The sequence below is a fragment of the Pseudorca crassidens genome, chromosome 10 (assembly GCF_039906515.1).
Source record: "Pseudorca crassidens isolate mPseCra1 chromosome 10, mPseCra1.hap1, whole genome shotgun sequence".
In the NCBI taxonomy this organism is placed as follows: Eukaryota; Metazoa; Chordata; class Mammalia; order Artiodactyla; family Delphinidae; genus Pseudorca; species Pseudorca crassidens.
In genome coordinates this window covers 3,114,663-3,133,700 of record NC_090305.1, presented here as the reverse complement: position 1 = coordinate 3,133,700, position 19,038 = coordinate 3,114,663, and the positions used below count along the sequence as shown (strand labels likewise).

Genomic DNA, 19,038 nt, shown 5'->3' with positions numbered 1-19,038 from the left:
ACAACTACGGAAAACCCGCGCACAGCAACGAAGACCTAACGCAGCCAAAAAATAGATAAAATAAATAAATTTTTTTAAAAAATCCTTGTTGTTAGTAACTGATATTCAACATCGTACCAAATGGTCCCAGCCAAAGTGATAAAGTAACAGGTACGAATTTGAAGAGGAAGAAAAATATAATCTCCCCTATTTGCACAAGATATAGTTATCTACATATAAACCCAAAAGAATCTATGAATTTTCAACCAAGATAGTTTGACAAGGTTGTTAGATATAGACATGAAGCATAAACAGCCTTCCTGTGCACAAGTATTAACTAGTTAGAAAATATAACTTTAAAGAGATCTCTCTAACAAGAGCAACAAGAAACTATAGTTTCTAGGAATAAATCTAAGAAAGACTGAAAAACTTTAAAAAAAGTGCGTAGCAAAACATACCGAAGAACCAAAAGGTGGGGAGAGGGGGAGAGGATCCCATTCGAGCTCCTGCCCGGCCTCCCTCTCTCTCCTGATTCATTAATTTCCCCTTCCTATTAGCTTTCTCCCAGCGTCACACAACATACTATAATTTCCCCTATCTTAAAGCAAACAAACTTTAGAGCCTACCTCGCCCTCCTGGTTCCCTTTTCGAAAAAACCGGTCCTGGGAACTGCCTACAGTCATCGCCCCCAATTCCTCTTTTCCCATGCTCTCACGAGCCCACGTCCGGTGGAGCCCCTGGACGCCCCCAAGCAGCTGCTGCCATATCTAGTGGTCAATTCTAGGTCCCCACGACAGCACCGAACACTGAGTCGTTCCCCCCTTGAAATGTTCTTCACCTGCTTCCAGCGCACCACTCTCCCTTGCTATTTTCCTGGCCACGCCTCTTCTTTTACTGCATCTTCATCTCAGGTTCTATAATAAGAACGTCCCCACGATCTAACCTTCACATCTCTTCTCTACCTACACTCAGTCCCTGGATGACTCCCTCCTTCCCCGGCTTTAGAAACCATGCACATACAGACATCTCCTGCCGAAGCATATGCCCTAAACTCTGAACTTTTAGACCCTGCCTGCCCACACCGCCACCTGATGTCTAAAAGGCATCTCGAACTTAACACGTCTAAAGCCCAACTCCTACTTATCCACCCCCTCAGCCCTCCCCCGCGATAAAAACCAAAGCTGAGCCCTAAGCAGCTACACCTGTCTGAATAATTGGCCAATCCCATTCTTCTAGTGACTCGAGCCTGAAAACCCCACGTTCTTTCCATTTCTTCTCCTTCCGTCACCTCCAATATCCAATCTACACGTAAATCCTGCCCAGCCCCACCTTCAAAACAGACCCCAAGTGCAGTCACTCCTCACTACTCCATCATCCCGCCACCAGGGGTTTCAAACACCAACACCTTTTGCCCGAGTTATTCTGCCAGCCTCCTGACCAATCTCCCAGCTTCCTTCCTAGTCCTGCCACGGTTTGTTCTCCATATAGCATCCAGCACAACCCTTTAAAAATTTTAATTTGATTATGTCACTCCTCCAATGGCTTTCCATCTCAGTAAAAATACAACTCAGAGTATTCAGCACATCTACAAAGGGCCTGCCTAGATCCCACTACCACCCTGACCTCAGGTACCATCCCTCTCTGTTTCCAGATGCACCAGCCTCCTTGCTGCTGCCCAAACTCGCTAAGAACATGCCAACCTCTGGGGGCATTCCTTTGCTTTCAAGTCCCAAATGTCACCTTATCAATGAGGCTTTCTCTGACAATTTATATAAAACTAACCCACACCCCAAGCCACTAGCTGTATCCCACTTAGCCTGCTGCCACCGCTAGAATCTAAGCTCCTTGGGCAGGACTTTTATCTGTCAGCTCCACTGCTGCATCTCCAGTGCCCCAGAGTAACCCATGAATGCAATATAGCATCAACCCAAGCCCAATGTGGAAGCAGAAGAACGCACCCCCAAGAACAGCTGAGCCATCTTTCAGAAAAAGAGAACAAGATCGAGATACCTGGCAGGGCACTTATTACAAAGCCATACTGATGACAACAGTGTGTGCTGCGTGACCAAGAAAAGACAAACAGACAAACACCAGGTGAGAAGAAGAAACTGACCCACACGCGTAAACGAAAACTTCACGTATGGCAGAGGGGCAAACGGGAAGGGGAGAGGGCGACTAGTTTAATAAATGGTGACGGCAGATTATCCAGTGGAAAAACAAGTCAGATCCCAACTTCATACCAGAAAAACAAACGGCAGGTTTTTGCTACCATTAGAAGCAAAACTTTTGGATGAAAAGATAGAAGATAATGATCTTGGTGTAGGAAGGACTTCCTCAACGAGAAACAAAATGAGGAAAATAAGACTGCACTAGGGCTTCCCTGGTGGCGCAGTGGTTGAGAGTCCGCCTGCCGATGCAGGGACACGGGTTCGTGCCCCGGTTTGGGAAGATCCCACATGCCGCGGAGCGGCTGGGCCCGTGAGCCATGGCCGCTGAGCCTGCACGTCCGGAGCCTGTGCTCCGCAGCGGGAGAGGCCACAGCAGTGAGAGGCCCGCGTACCACAAAAAAAAAAAAAAAAAAAAAGACTGCACTAAAAGGTAAATTTTCATTAATTTGGTGGGTGAAATATGTAATTGTGTTACAGATTTTAAAATCTTTAATGAAGAATGAGGACACCACACAGATGAGAAAACATTTGCAAGATGAATAACAAAGACTAGCATCGATTACAAAGAACTCCAAAAATCAAGAAAAAAAGCAAAAGAAAAATGGACCAATAAATAAAAAAGGTTTTTATAGGACACTCCACAATTCCTTCAGTGCTAACTTCTATGTGTCTTCTGTGAAACAGCATGGATATAATTCTATTTTTATGAAATAACTGTGAGCTGTATAATCCACTCTTCTACCATTATTTATGCACAAAGCTGTCCCGAATGATGGGCCTTGGCTTGTGGTGGCTAATCTGGGTGCTAGAGCAGTGGATGACTTCCTGTTCTTTTCTGACTTCCATTTTCTTTCCTCGATAAACATGCATATAGGGCCTTCACATACAAAACGCGAGTAAGGTGATGAGACCATGAAATTCAAAGCACTTGCCTGCCAAGCGGACGTCAGCTGGTTCAAGGAGTGACATTAAAAGGCTGAACTCTTTACTTCAATGAGGCTGCTGAAAACAAAACATTCTCAGAACTTTCTCCTCTCTCAGGATTGCGCGCACAGTCTTTTTTTGAATATCCCCCATGGTGCCAAAAATTCACAAAAATGAATTTGGGAATGAACCAGGGTAATTCAAAACTATACAGTCTAGTGAGTTGATGATACGGTTGTACATCAAATATGGTTTCCCACAAACAAAACGAAGTGTCCTGATAAAGAGCCCATCAACAGGCCTCGGGTTTGCTCCCTCTGCATCTCACTGATTCTCAAACTTCCTACTTTCTACTTGCTAAATCTACTCGACCCTGAGAAATCAGTTATATGATGAACGATGCTACTGGTGACAACAACAACAGGCTGGTTTCTTTGACACTGACGCTTCCTTGGTTCTTTAGAATGGTAATGCTGGCTACTGCAAGTCAGACTTTTAATGTTTGTACTGGACACGTCTTTCCCTTTAATATATTCTCCAAACATGTTTTTTTTGGTTTTATTTTTGGTTTTTATTTATTTTTGGCTGTGTGGGGTCTTCGTTGCTGCGCGCTGGCTGTCTCTAGTTGCAGCGAGCGCGGGGCTACTCTTCGTTGCGGTGCGCGGGCTTCTCGTTGCGGTGGGCGGGCTTCTCGTTGCGGTGGCTTCTCTTGTTGCGAAGCACAGGCTGTAGGCGTGCGGGCTTCAGTAGTTGTGGCACACGGGCTCAGGAGTTGTGGCTCACGGGCTTAGTTGCTCCATGGCATGTGGGATCTTCCCAGACCAGGGCTCGAACCCGTGTCCCCTGCATTGGCAGGCGGATGCTTAACCACTGCGCCACCAGGGAAGCTCCCAAACATGTTTTAGTTTGTTCTATTTCTTAAAGAAAAAAAATCATAGTAAATGTCAAATCATCATTTATATTCATCATCTTTGTGGAAACTTTCCAAATCTCTTTTGGATGAAATTTTGACAAATGGAATCTCTGATCTTTCTTCTCTTTTCATCAATGTTTTGTGCTTCATTATAGCCACCTGTGTAACCTAAAGCCTTTGGTGACAGTCAAAAACTGTTATCTGTGTTGACGCATTAAGTTCACGGTTCCTTGCGAACTTGCCTGATCTCAGACGAAGCTGATTCATTTTCTACCCTGTAATTAGTCACTCATTTTTAGGTTCATACAAAAGATTTCTAGGCTGCTGTGCACAGGAAACCTACTGGCTACCTGAAAATTACAGGGAATTACTGTGAGCTCCCACAAGCTACAGGAGAAAATGTCACTGTTTTAGTCACATCTTCTCTATGTCTGCTTAGTGATCCCAAGGATGGAGACCATGGAAGAAAAGGCAGATGAGGATCCTGCTTGTTTCTGTAACTGAACTACCATCATCTGTTAACTTACACTACGAAGAGCTTAAGAAACCCTTCTAACTCTAGCAAGAACAATCGGGGGGGGGTTTTTTCTTTTCCTCTGGTTAAGGTGTTAGTGTGCGTCTTTTAGAAGAGCATCTTGAACCCCTGAGCATTAACCCTAACCCACCGAGGTAATGCCTCCTGGACTCTGAGGACGCTTTATAAAGCATGTGAAAGGTCACCTACATATACTCAAATACACTATTGTCACATCATTACTCATTGCTCCCCAAAACTTAAAAAGGTGTTTTTAAGGTTTAAGCAACCTTCATGTTTAAAAGGTATGGTCACAAACTTGCTGCAGGAAATTTTTCTAACGCCATGTTTAACAGACTCATAAATCACTTGAGGACGTTTACTAAATAGCTCCTCAGTAACTCTTGCTAACATATATGCTAACAGAAATCGAAAACAGGAGGAGAGTAAATCTTCCTACATGTTTGTTGCTCTTTTGTATCACTACTAACGTCTTACATATAATATACAAGCAAACACCCGACTGGACGATGTGTCCGTCCTAAACTGATGATGAAGTTCAGCAGGGGTGAGAAATCCATTTTCTACCAAAGACAAACGAGCTACAGGGAAAGGGGAGGGAGGACAAATACAAGAGTAGCTTAGTTTATAGATAGAAAGTTGATTTGTTTTGGAAAGACAGAAGGATTCTACTGTTTGCTTGGTTTTTTTCATTAAACTTTTGAGAATAGTTCAATTCCATATCATATGACGGAGGGCATCAAACAGGCGGTGGGGGTGGGATGAGACGAGCAGCAGAGGAGCGCGAGGTGGAAAAGACAGCAACAGAATCTCACTTCCCCAGCCCAGAGTTAGAGAGGAACGAAAATGCGAGACAGATAGAGAAAACAAACAAAACTTTTCGATCATTAACCCTACAACCATCTTAGGGGCCGGAAGCCTGTGATACACACATCTCCTCAGAGGCCGACAAGCCCCTGCACGCGGCTCTCAAGACCCTTTCTCCATAGGCAGCAGGTGCTTTAGTTTGAATCTCTGGAGTTCGTGCCCCGGGGATTCAGAGGTGCCCAAGGCCGGCCAGGTCACAGAGCTGGGCCAGCAAGAAAGCCTGCAGGGAGGTGTGGCCTCCGGCATCTTCCCCGACCCGGGATGCTACTAAGGCTAGAAGCCTAACTGAAAACCAAAGGAGCTTCCGACAAGGGGTGATGCCTCACTATTCCTGCAGCAAAAGGGAAAGCAGCCTTCACTTCCGCTGGGCCTCCACATGGCTTCAGAGAGCACCCAGGGCTCTAGCTGACCTCACGTGGCCCGGCGATGGCGCCCGGCACGGGGCAGCTCCTCCAGGAGGGTGGAGGGCACAGCCAGATCCCTCCTCCCCGAGAGTGGTCCTCACAGGTGGGCGTGGGAGCGGCGCCCGGTAGGATGGCAGGATCCCGGAGAAACACGGTCACACTGCAGAGAGGTGGAAGTGGCGCAAACACTGAAGGGATGGGAATTTCCACCTCGGTTTTGTTCCCAACCCCGTCCCCCGGCTGGGGAATGAGATGCGAGTCAGGGGGCAGCAAGAGCTCTCAGCTGCCTGCGGGGCCACACAAGCATCCTGACTCTCTCCAGGGTCCCTCCTCCAGCACTCAGGGGGCACGCTTCCCCGAGGGGAGCTCCACTCTAGAGAAAGCTTCTTAAAAAGTTAACTGAACTCCAAGACACGACCCTCTACTGCAGCAGAAATCAGCCAAGCAAAGGGCTCGAGGGCTTAGCTTTCCTTTCTGTGGGATCGGGCCCGCGACACTTGTACTTGGGAACAGCCCTTCCCGCACCCCACCCAGCCACGGGTGGTTCCGGCCTTTTTCTCTCCCAGGTCATCCTCTGGACAGAGCTCGGGGGGCGCTGCTGTGAAGCTGCCCACTCACCACCACAGCCTCTCTCCTGTCGACCTTGAGCCGGTTCCTGGGTTAGCGGAACCTCCCACCAAGGTGAACGCACACGCACACCCACACACATGCGCACGCGCAGTGACAAGATCGCATTTCCACCATCTTTCGCTCTTCCTACAAAATCATCGCAGCCTCATCATGTGTAATCGGAGCCAACCTGGACCTACTCAGGAGGTACTGTTTCCCCTGGGAATACACTTTTCAATCTGTGCCTGTCAATTTAATAAAAACGTTCTCAGAAAGCTCATTTATGAGCTGAAGCCAGTGGTGCCAAATGGTGGCACGTAAAATAATTCTGGAGACTTCTTCTGGAAGAGGCGATACACGTCCTGTTCTAGGTAGCACCCCTGCCACTACACACACGCCTCTCCTTCCTTAAAAATGATCACAAAATAGCCCTTTACCTGGTGCTCTGAGTTCAAAAGCACACCTGCACGAGGGAGGGAAGTCAGAGGACAAAGCCAGGGGCCCATTACGCTGGCTGAGAGCTGGAGAGCAGGCTGAGCGCCACCGCAGGTGTCGGAGGTGTCAGGCAGCCCGGGGAGTTCCCTCTGAAACGTACAGATGAAAGGCAAGGTGAGCCAACGGGGCAGCCGGACGCTCCTTCCCAGAGCTTTGAGCACCAGAGCAACAAGCCAGCAGAGAAGCCGGGTCCAGAGACCAAATGGGATGAAGGAAGAAGCCTCGGCTCAAAGGGCACCTGGCGGAGGACAGAAATCAAGTTGGAGGGACCAAGCTGGATGAGGGGACAGGAAATCCGGGAGGGAGAGAGGAATGAAGGATGGAGATGCCCGGAAGACAGGACGTTTTCTAGGGGCTCTGGCCCAGCCCGTGGGTCAGGAGGAGCGGGAAGCAGACAGGCCCCTCCACGTGTTCCCATGACCGACCAAGGACCAGTACCACCGCTCTGCTAAGCAGAGAAGCAGGCGGCAGACCCGGGATAAAAACAGCTCCTGCACCTTCTCTTCAACTCCCAGCAGTGAGACGCCTTCAGCTAGAAAATAAATCTCTTTCAACTTCAATGGTAAAAACAACGACTGAAACAAGGTTTTTCAAAATTTTTCATCCATAACACAATTCAAATATTCTCATTTACATTTCGGCAAATCACCTAATCCTTCCTTTACCCGGCGTCATCATGGAAGATGACAGGGCAAGTCCCTGCTCTTAACCCGGCAGGGGGAGGGGGACATACCCAGCAGTGGATGAAGAATTGTACGAAGACACCAACTTCCTGAAGCATCAACCTGACCCAAAGATTCACGGAGAAGTGTTAACTGGTAGTCACTCTTAAAACACTGCGTGTCAAACCAAAGATCATTCTCTGCAGTACACGGTTAGCTCCACAGAGGTTTTAGGGTACCAGGAGGATTCAGAAACAGGCCAGGCTGTAACCGCCCCCACTCCCCCCTCCATCCCACTACAAGTACACTTGCTCTCTCTCCTCTGGAAACTCTGGAAAACCATAAAATTAAACTGAGCTTTGCCACTTACATCCTAAAACTTTTTACAAATCATTTTTGATAGCTCTTCTCAACATACTGGTTTCCACTTTGTGAACATGCCCTGCCCTTCACAAGCCTGAGGGGGCTCAGGAGCCCCCATTCTCCATGACCTGGAGGTGCCGTCCCCAGCTTCCCAGCTCAGCTCATCTCACAAGCAAACTTACTAATGTCAGCTCACCTCCCTGCGGCGGCTCCCTTTCCCTTACCAGATATCTGCTTCTAACAAGCTAAGTAAGGAAGCCGTATACTCCAAGCACGTCATGCCGAAAATACAGGCAAACGGTCTCCAAGAGAGACCCAGAGTGTTCAGTGCGTATGGGGTGTGACAACTTTTTACAGCCAAGAGGACTTTTTCTGTCTTGGTTCTCACATATTCTGAACAGCTGAAGCTTCCAGATCAGTTACATGCTAAGATAAGACATGCTTCTGCCTGCAACTCTGGGATGCGCTGAAATCCTAAACAGTAACCTACTGATGAAAAATGTTAACATTGTAACCAGAGACATTCATGACCTGCAACCAACACTGGGGGGCTTCATCCAACAGACACTGGAAACTACCAACCTCCTGAGGATGTCCCATGGCAGAGACTGTTATAAATGGAGAGAGACAAAGAGTAAAGACATTTCCTAAGTATACTGAGCTGACTTCTCCAACTAGAGAACACTATTGTTAGACATCCCCCCCACCTCACTTTTCACCAGCGGGTAAACGTAAAAAATGCTGCGGCCAACAGTTCAAATACTCTTTCCAGGAACACAATTTTCCTCCAAATTATTTGTATCAAGTTTAGAAATAACTTTCCTCCAAAACACCATATGGCTTTTCAAACAAGATACCTAAATGCACAATTCTCACATATATGGTATAATTTCAAATAATGCAACTCCAGTCACTATAATATTTGTATTTCAGCTGAAAGTCAGCAATTACTGACTGCTCACCACATTCACGTCCTCAGATTAGGCACTTACAACCAACCAAAAAATAGGTAGCCAACCTTTCCAGGAGAAAATATATGTCATATTATTTAATACCTACAAAAAGTAATAAAGAAGCAAGTACAAATTATTATAATGCAAAACAAAGAGGAAATTAGTCACATGGAGTTTGAAGGGGAGGATTCCTGCTAACAGTGAACTCTGATGAGGTCCTGAATGAGGACCGACACTGAGGCTGGCAAGCTGGGGAAACCACCATGTACTGAAAAAACGGCAACACAAAGGGACAGAGGAGGGATGGGGTGTGTAGGTGTGGACCAAGCTAGGCCAACAACTATGGCTTCACTAGCCCAGACCAACAGGCCAACCTCAGGCAAAGGCAAAGGCCAACCTCAGGCAAAGGGAAGTGAGACAAGATATGCCTATATATCAGGGCGGGCAGAACGAAGATGTGGAACATTCTGCTTCAGAAGCATTTGTTTTAACTATTATATCCATTTTCATCAACAGTTCCCTTGACATCTAGTTTACACTCTCAGTATCTTTAGGTAAATCTCAAGCGTCGGCTCAAGCCCTTGATCCCTAGTCACGATACCACAAATTCCAATTCAATACGTTTCTTCAGATTCTGGCAAGAAAAAAGCAAACAAGGTTCCAAAGGGCACTGTCACTGCAAAATAACAGATCTTCAGTAAAATGTAATTCTTAGCACATCGTCGGGCTTGCAGGAAGCAAGGAAAATACACAAATGTCCCAGTAACTCCTCCAATCCAACCATAATGAATGAGACGATCATAAAAACAGACAAACATCAAAGATGAAGAAAGCAAGCCACAGACTAACAGGCTGGGGGCAGGGGTACCCAGAATACTTAGAAGTAAAAAAATACAATTGTTGAAATTAAGAACTCAATGGATGAATTAAAGAGTGGATTAGACACAGCTCGTTAGCGAACTAGAAGTGAGATCCAAGGAAATACCCAGAACGCAAACAAAACAGGAACAAGGAAAGGGCAACAAGAGGGCGAGGAGGAGGAGACGGAATAAGCGCCTCCTTGGAATTCCCGAGGGAGAGCGCAGAAGCACAGCGGGATCTGATGGTGGTAAGATGGCCAGCAGTCCTTTACGACTGGCAAGGCACAAACCCACAAGAGAAGCACAACATATACCAAGATTATTAATAAAAAGAAAGCCACACAGAGATACACTGTAACAGGACTAGAGGACACCAAAGTCAAAGAGAGGATCCCAAGGCCGCCAGAGACAGAAGACAGACCTCCACACGGACAGCGTCCCCAAGAATAACGGGGAAGCCAGAGGACAACGGAGCGATAGCTTCAAAATGCCGAACAGAAATAACCAAGTAACTACTTTTATTTGGAATCAAGTCTATTTTTCAAAAATGAGGGCAAAAGAAAGGCATTTCCAGGTAATCAAAAAACTAGAGACCTTTCCCCCAACAACCCCTCCCTAAAGAAATCTCTAAAGGATATACTTAAGGAAAAAAAAAAGAATCCCAGAAGGAAGTTCTGAGATAGAAGACTGATGATCAAAGAAACTGGTAAAGACACAGGCAAAGCTAAAGAAACACTGTCCGTATGCAACAACAACGCTCTACTTCGCGAGGGTTTTGCACGGATGATGATTAACACTGGAAAATAACAGCATGTAAATTCAGGGGTGGATCAGGTTCAAAGTATCTCAAGTCCTTGCACTGTCAGAAGCGGAGCTAAAGTATTAACTTCAGGCTTTATGTATGTAAAATCTCAAGAGCAGCCACTTAAAAGACTACAATTAGCATCTTCCAAACCCGATCGGCGAGGTCTGAACACAGTTTCACCGTAGGCCCTGGCTGAAGCAGAACTGAGTTCGGCAAAAACAATGTCAAAGTCATCAATGAAGGGTGGTGAAACCCAAGTCTTAGCTCAAAGGTCTCAAGAACAAGTTTAATACTTTGGGGGGGGTCATAGATTCCCCCTGAGAAACAGAGGAAAGCTGCTGGTCCTCTCCCCCCCCAAAAAAACACTCTTATTACTTGAACAAATTTTCACACCAAAGCAAAAGACTTTTCCCAGACTCCCCAGAGAACACGGGCCTCCCAGGCCTTGACCAGCTTAAAAAGCTGGAGAGAATTAAGTTGGTGTGGGAAACAGTACAGTTGGAAGTTCCCCCATCCTCGCATTAAAACCACATATGTGGATCAAGGACTAAGTGTTGGGCGTCATGTTTGGGGGAGGGGAAACCGGAAGTAAGTCATTCATTTAATTCACTCTTTCATTAAAATGTATTGAATAATTCAACAATTATGCAACTATTGAAAATGTGAACTGTAGAAAAAAGGTCCTAGTTTTAAAAACTGTACGCGCCAATCTTACAATCTGGTGGACAAATACGCCATACGATGAAGACAGCAAACAGACATTCCAGAAACAGCCCTTATACCTAACTACCGGGTGTTTTTAATGCTCCCTTCCTGGAATGACTCAGTTAAACACCGGCAACGGTCAACGGGCCGCAAAGGACTTGTCTGGTCCACCCGGAGCTCAACTTCTTCAAAGGCACATCCCGACCCTCTCAGTGTTGTCGCAAACAGACCAGTGCAATCCAGAGCCTCCTAACTCCACCCACATTCCAGAAAGAAGCTTTCTGAAGCGGAGATCCCTGTCTCCAACCAAACACTGAAAACTACAAGCTCGTGGTCTGGGCCCCAGAATCTGCATGTATTCTATCTTAACAGAACCCGCAATGATGCTACGTGCCTATAGATACACACAATATACAAACGATGACTCCTTATTCGCAGAAACTCGACTTAGACCGGCTCTGTGCAGCTCAAATACTCAGAACTGAATGAAGTATTTCCAATACACCATGAAAATACATTCAATAGTTAAAATCATTATAGAGCACGAGAAAAAGATTAAATGATTCTTAGGTATCACAGCAAGAAGAGAAAAACTTATTCGAGTACACAGGACCTGGAAGCAAATTCAAAGGAAAAGCACAGGTGATGTCTCCACACTCCTGCTCAGGCAGGAGTATTCTCCACAATTCACATTTAAGAGAGTGTGTTAATGTTCGACACACACACACACACACACGTGACTATTACCACACAATCAATCCCAGCAGTCAAATAACGCTTTCTGCTTTCTTATTTGGGGGGATCTCAACCTCAAGAGCCAGCTAACCACACACGGCAGATGCTGGTCCGTCTTGACCCAACAGTCACGGGGTCTCCTCATCTTCGTGACCAGCATCTGGACCACATGTGCGGATCTGACTTACAACTAAAATTCCTGCGGTGCGCGGGAGAGGCGCAATCTCGTCCCAAAGTAAAGGAGAAAGATTCAAAAGACTTAACTTTCCCCCAAATCCCGATTATCCTTCCAAACCAATCAACTTGAAGACACGTTTTATGAGCCAGGTATCATTTCATTCTTAAAAGCTCACTTCCATTTTTGATTGCCTGAAACATGCATGTGTTGGATAAATATTTTCTCAGAAGGCCAAGACGAGAGCACTGGGATCTTCCTGAATTTTAAATTAAGCGACTACAGTAGTTCTCAGGGGGGAAAAAAACCCACCCCCGCTGAGAAAAAGGAATGATTAAGATAAACAAGAACGCTGCTTTCATTGTTATTAGATTCCTTTCTCAAAGCACATGGACTCACTCTTCTGGTGGTTATTTGGCCACTAGATAAATTAAGATCCTTTTGATCTTTTCTCTCCTTCGGTGATATAATCAATATAATCAAAGGAAAAAAGGTTTGGTTTCAGGGTTTGAGCGCGGTGTGGTTTTTTCTTTTCCTTTAAGAATGGAAAATAAAGATGTTTCATAGGGTAAACGTAACCACTTAACACCTGGCTATAGCGTTTTATCAACTCTAAACTGCTTTGACATGCTAATGTCATTCAGGCTTCACAATTCTTTGAAGCAGTGATTATCATTCCCATTGTACAGATGAGGGAGTTCAGAAGAGACAGTTACTTAAGACTTACAGCTCTTCCCTTCCCAACATAGAAGGGGAAGAGTGCAATCCCCAACGTCTGGCTCTAAGTCTAGAGCTAGGATTGGAGCTAGAAGGCCTTTAACTACTGCACGTCCCACCGCCATGCGCCCAAAACCCCAGGAGAAAACTCAGGTCCAGAACAGCTGGTCATCTAAAGCAGAGGCTAGCAAACGAAGACCTGGAGGACAAATCCAGCCCACTGCCTGCTTTTGTGGAATCCATGGGCTAAGACGTTTTTCACATTTTTAAGTGATTTTTTTTAAAAGAGGAAGACTATTTTATCACATGTAAAAATGACATGGAATTTGAATTTCACCGTCCATAAACAGTTCTACTGGAGCATGGCGCTCGCTCCTCTAGGGCATGGCCGATGGCTGCTTCTGGGCGACAAAAGCAAAGCTCAGCAGTGGTAACAGACTGCCTGGCCTGGGAGGTCTCAAGTATTAATAACTATTTGGTCCCTTACGTAAAGTTCGTGGACCCCTGATGTAAAGGATGCGTGTCTTTTTGCGAAGACTAGAAAGTTCATAGCATGGGTAAATTTAAAAAACCTGTCTTCCCTGACCCCAGCTGCTGGAGATGCAGGGGGTAAACCAATCCTGTCCTTCAACGAACAGTAGTTCTTCCAATTTGGGAGGGTGACGCTCCAGCCCGTCTTCTCTAGGCTCTGTTCCCTTATTTTTTTATTCACAAGGCACAGTTACAATAAGCACTTAAACATTTACTATCACCACATACCAGGAACCATGCTAAGCGTTGGAGATCTCATTTCTTTTTAGGTGAGAAAACAAAGGCTTCGCAGTCAGGTAACTCGCCCAAGTTCACGGGGCTGAGGCAGACCCGTGCTCTTACCATGCCAAGTTACTTCAAAAAGCAAAACTTTGAACCTCCTCCTCTGCCAGTATATCCCTCTGGAATTGTGGAGTTGGAGGCCAAACATGAAACTTCTCCTTCGATTTAGGCAGAACTGGACGAAACCAGGCAACTCATGCCCCAGGACCTGGCTACTAACCTACCTTAGTGTTCCCGCCCCCCAGACAGGCTGCCAGTCAGTGCTTACTGACAACTACTATCATTTCTGCCTCACAAGTAATACCGCCTTGATTACAACAGTACAATTCCGTACCTTTAGAAGCAAAACCAGGCCTCCAGGAGGCATGTTAGATCAGGTAGAACACAATAATAACCACCACTTTCTAAGCGTTCTCTCTGGGAACCACAGGTATGCTTTACATGTTTTTTTCATTTAAACTTCACAGCTCTATGAGGTTAGCTTTGATCCCAATTTTACAGGTGAGGACACTGAGCTTTCAACGTTAATTTGCTCAAGGTGGCAGGGTTGGATTTCAATACCTAGGTTTCCTGACTCCAAATCCAGGCTCTCAATCGCTATGCAGAACTTTCAAATATCAACTTTCAATCCTCATATATAGTCACAGTGTTGCCTACAAGTAAAGGATAAGTGAGAAAATTCACCTTGAAATATACTGACCACACTATTTACTGTCACCTCAACTCTACTAACACTTTTTTCCAAAACTAAAACTCAGAATCAAGAGTTCAATTGTGCAGGTGTGTCATTTTTCTGCAATGTACTTAGTTCTTCCAACAGATGCTCTTTGAGGGCATGCACCATTCCCGTCCCTCATCCCTCCCTAGCTCCCGACAGAACCTCCATAGGGTAGGCATTCAATAACACACTGAATGAACACAAACTTTGTACAAAATGTGACTTATAAATGGATGCTGCCGGGAGAAGGGAAAACCTGAAGATATACAGTAAGCAGAGAAAGAACTAAATTTAGTTCATAATGCACTGGTGGTAAAAGTGTTGTCTTCAGAATTTTTTACACATGAGATACAACCTATGTATAAGGTGCTACCCTCACCCATACACTAATGGAACAAGTTGACTTATTATGTATTTATAATCACAAAAATGAATGACGAGTGAATACTCAAGCCTCAACTCTCAAAAAGTAGTCTAATGTAGAAACCAAAATCCCTCATGCTCTCACACTATGTACTTTCCCAACTGCGTGCCTTAGCCTCTACTTCTGGGCCTTTCCCAAACACAACACTTTCCTTCCTAGACGGGAAGCTTCTTGAGAACAGGGGGTGTTTTTTTTTCCCTTTAGTACCCAAATGACCCAAGATAGTATCTTGAATACAGTAGGGCACAGCTAATGTGTGAAATGGTTGAACAGAATGGAACATTCTCAGGGCCAGCTAAGGTACACTGACCACGTACAATGTAAGGGCAGGCCAACAACCTTACCACTGATTCTCCAGAAGGCGGCCTCCTCCTGAGAACTTTTGCGAACACTTGCTTTTAAAACAACAGAAACTTGCTTTATAAAAAAGCAACAAGAAGTTGCTAGAAGGCTATGACTGTTGGCAACAGAGCTCCATTCTGTGCCAACGGCGATAACATATCCACAAGAGAAGACCCCTCAGAAGGCTCACCTGGTCCTTATTAAGGGTTCACAGGGGCCAAGGGGCTCTACTCTTTACAGACGCTTCCTTAAGACCTAAACACCCAGGTCCCTAAACGCATCCAAAAGGTAAATCAAGAGTATGCAGAAGTTTTAGTCTCTTACGAAGATCTATTTACAAATACTTATACGCAACAGAAGAACCATTTGTCCAAAAGAACAGAGAGCCTTCCAAGCTTCTCTACTCCCAGGAAGTCGACTTCGCAACACGTCAAGAAGTTCCATCGAGGCGCACAAAATGTGCCTCAAAACCCAAACTGATATTCGCACCACTTGAAGTCGAAGCTGGCGGACCGATAGCCCACAACTCAGAGTTCCGAGGGTGCCCTTTCTCACTCGCACCGCTGCGGCGCAAATGAATGACGGTGTATCAGCGTTAAATTTAAATTTCCTGGCTCCGGCCACAATGCTAACCTAATTAAAGCATGTGGTCAACGCTTAGCCTTCTCGGTGCGATGTTGTGCATCGCTCAGACCAGCAGCAGAGTCGGGAGACAGTTGCACCCTTCCTCTCGCCCCCCCCAAAACCGGAGGTAAACCCTCCCCAGAGCGCTCCGCCGAACGGCCAGGAAAGCGCCCCCGCGCCGCCCACGGACCCCGCCCGGCGGCGCCGCGGGCTCCGCACCCACCGCCTCGCCGCGGGCACTTTGGCTCCGTCCGAGCAAGTCGCTCGCGTCAGCGCTCCTGCCCCGCGGCCGGGACCCCCGGCCCCGCAACTCGGGCGCCGCCGCCGGGCCGGGGCGCACGCGCTTCCGTCCAGTAAACTGCGGCCGGGGGGGAGGGGGCGGCGGGCCGGCCGTCGGGCGGGGGCCGGGCGGGGCGGCGGGCCGGGGGGAGGGGAGGTACCTCGTACAGCTCCTCGGAGGCCATGGTGGGCGGTGGAGCGGGGGGCGCGGGGCAGGGCCGGCGAGACGCCGCGCAGCCGGCGGCCGACACTTTGTTTCAGTTGGGTCCCTGCGTGGCCTGCGCTTCCTGCTCCGCTCGGCTCCGGCGCCGGTCGGGCGCGGACCGGCGCTCACTCCTGCCGGTGCGGGCCGCCGGCCGGGTTGTGCGCAGGAGCAGCTGCGCAACGCGCCCTCCGCGCCGCGCTCACTCCCCGGCGGGCCGGCTCGGGCTCAGGCTCATCGCGCCGCCGCGGGGCCGGGCCGGGCTGGGGCGGGCGCGGCGGCGGTGCACGGCGGCGCGCTGGCTCCGCGGCTCCCCCTCTCCGGTGTAGTGCAAAAAGCTTCCTACTTGCGACCGAAAAACCTGCCCCGGCTACTGAGCATGCCCAGTGCGGCCGCCCGGCCCGGCCGAGCCGCGCTCCCGCGCTCCGGGTTTTCGTGCCGCCCGCGCGGGGGGGCGGGGCGGCCGGCGGGCGGGACAGCCGAGGGGAGCGGTGGGCCGCGCTCCGGGCGCGGCGGGCGGCCGCGGGGAGCCGGCCGGCAGGAAGGGGAGGAGCCTGGGCTGTGGGCGGGGCCGCGGGAGGCGGGGCCGGGGCTGTGGGCGGGGCCCGGCTCGCCCCAGTGTCCTCCGGAGGTACGGCCGCGCCGCGCCGCCGCCCGCGCGCCCGCCTCGACGTGGGGACCGGGCCCGGGGCGGGAGGGCGGAGGACGGCGACGCGCACAGGGGCAGCCACCGGCAGGCCCGACGTTGGGCAGTGGGCTGCGGGGGCCGCGCCGGCCCGCGTCCGCAGCCCGCCGCCCCGACGGCAGCGATGCGCAGCCTCCTTGCGGAGCGCGCGGAGCCCCCGCCTCCGCGCGCCCGCCGCGTCGCCTGTCCGGGCCCGGCCAGCCAGCGGAGGGCCGGCGGCGTGGCCAGGTGGAGCCCCCGCCGCACCACGTGCCCGCCTCCCCCGCGGCCGCCGCCAAGACCCGGAGCCGGAGCGCGCGCCCGCGTGGGGCCCGGCGCGCTCGGCACGCGAGCTCGGCGGCAGGCTGGGGGTGGGAGCCGGGGCGGGAGCCCGGCGCAGTCGAGGGCGGCGCGAGGGCGCGGCCGCCTCCGCTCGGCCCGCAGTTTCCCCCGCGCTGGGCCTCCCTGTTCCTCTCGGAGCGTCCGCCTCCTCCGAAGAGCAGCTGGGAGGAGGGGCCGGAATCCGGGCTCCAGGGAGGTCTGGGTTCCAATGCAACGAAGCTGTCAGTGGTGGTTCTCCTTGGGGAGGAACGGCGTGGACAAGCAGGCGACCGGCCCTCCCGGGGCCACAGCGATGGTCAGGCCCTTCCTTCGCTTGGCAGGGCAGAGGGGCAATATGGGGCCGGCCCGCATGGCTAGTTCGCGGGGCACACCTGCCAGGACACTGGACGTTTACCCATCCGTGCGGAATGAGGAAGGGGCTGCCTGGCCCGACCGCCCCAAACAGCCGGCAACTCCGAACCTTCCTGCGCACAGAGCGGACCTTCTCTGCGGGGCACTGCAGAGACCCTGTCTCACGTTGTCCCCCACCCCTAGGCCTGGAAGCCCCCGCCAAACCCTCATGTCTCCCGGAGCATCCTCCGCTGCCACCCCGTTCCTGGTGCTCCCTCTGGCTCCAATTCGAAACCGAGCCCCTAGAAACCAGGCTCCTCCCACCAGTTTTCTTCCGAAAACCCAATTCGATGGTGCCCCGTACGCACAGTTTAGTAACCACGAGGCTTTTCACCCACCCCGCTGAGCTTCCTGCCCTCTCCAGGCCCACGAACAAGCGCAATCCTTGCCCTTAAGTCACTTCAAGTCGAATCACCATTGTCTTCACGCCGGCGCTTCTGCCTGCGATTCCCTCTGCCTGGAATGCCCCCTTTCTACTCTAAACTCCTGCTCCGACGTCACCTCCAAAGCAAAGCCTCCTGACTTCCAGGGCAAAATTAGTCACTCCCTCCCCAGCCACTGAGGCGCGCTCCACTGCGGAGCTTTCCTCGGTATACTCAGTTCTCTACACTCTTCCCTCCCATTTCTACGCGATGACCTTCCCCAGATCTCGTCTTCCAATTCGACTCTCCAGCCCGCCACACCACTCTCTACCTACGAAATAAGGTTTCATTCAGTGAGTTGGAATTCCGGTGTCCACAGCAAAGCCCCTGACGCATGATATACCTCCGATTCCCAGATGCTTCGACAAGAGAATCACAAAATAAAGTCCTCACCTCCTCAACCCGTCCAGGCGCCCTCTCTGATGGCCCAGCCAGTTCTCTCTGCCCTCCTCCAAACATTAGCGCTTCTTAACACATTATTTGCTGCATCTGCTTCTCGTCTCTCTGCCACACAAATTCATCAGCCTAAGTTGTAAGCTCCTTGAAGGCAAGGACTAGAAGTTTGTATAACCTACAAGTCTCAAAGCAATGACTGCTCAGTACTGCAAGTGCTCACAGGCTTGCAAGAGGTGGTTCAAAGTCACACAAGCACAATACAACATGAGTAAGAAAAAAGGGATCCTCAGTATAAAACGAACAGACACATCTCACCTAGAAATCTATATACAACCCTAGACGGATGTAAATATAAAGTCCCCACTGTTACCAAGGGGAGGGGAGGAAAACAGGAGGATGTAAAGACAACCACAGCTCTACTCAGACACTGAGCTAGTACATTGGCTATATATACAATCCTAACCTAAGGAGACTTCCCTCATTGTGGAAAAAAAGGGAGGGGGTATTACAGCATAAAAAAAGGTAACTCCAAAAAGTCAATGTACACGGACCT

At 49.3% G+C, this 19,038-nt stretch overlaps 1 protein-coding gene across 3 annotated transcripts in view; it reads right to left on the bottom strand.

Annotated features, from left to right (window-relative positions):
- CDYL (chromodomain Y like) overlaps window positions 1-16,671 on the bottom strand; it is a 153,166-nt gene extending 136,495 nt beyond the window's left edge. For 2 of the 3 annotated variants that reach the window (XM_067751892.1, XM_067751894.1), the window contains exon 1: window positions 16,231-16,669. In XM_067751892.1, the coding sequence (XP_067607993.1) occupies window positions 16,231-16,254 (24 nt within the window). In that variant the 5' untranslated portion in view covers window positions 16,255-16,669. Of the gene's footprint in view, window positions 1-16,230 lie in introns of all 3 variants that reach the window. The other variant, XM_067751893.1, reaches the window with a different exon arrangement.
- Between the last annotated feature and the right edge of the window lie 2,367 nt (window positions 16,672-19,038).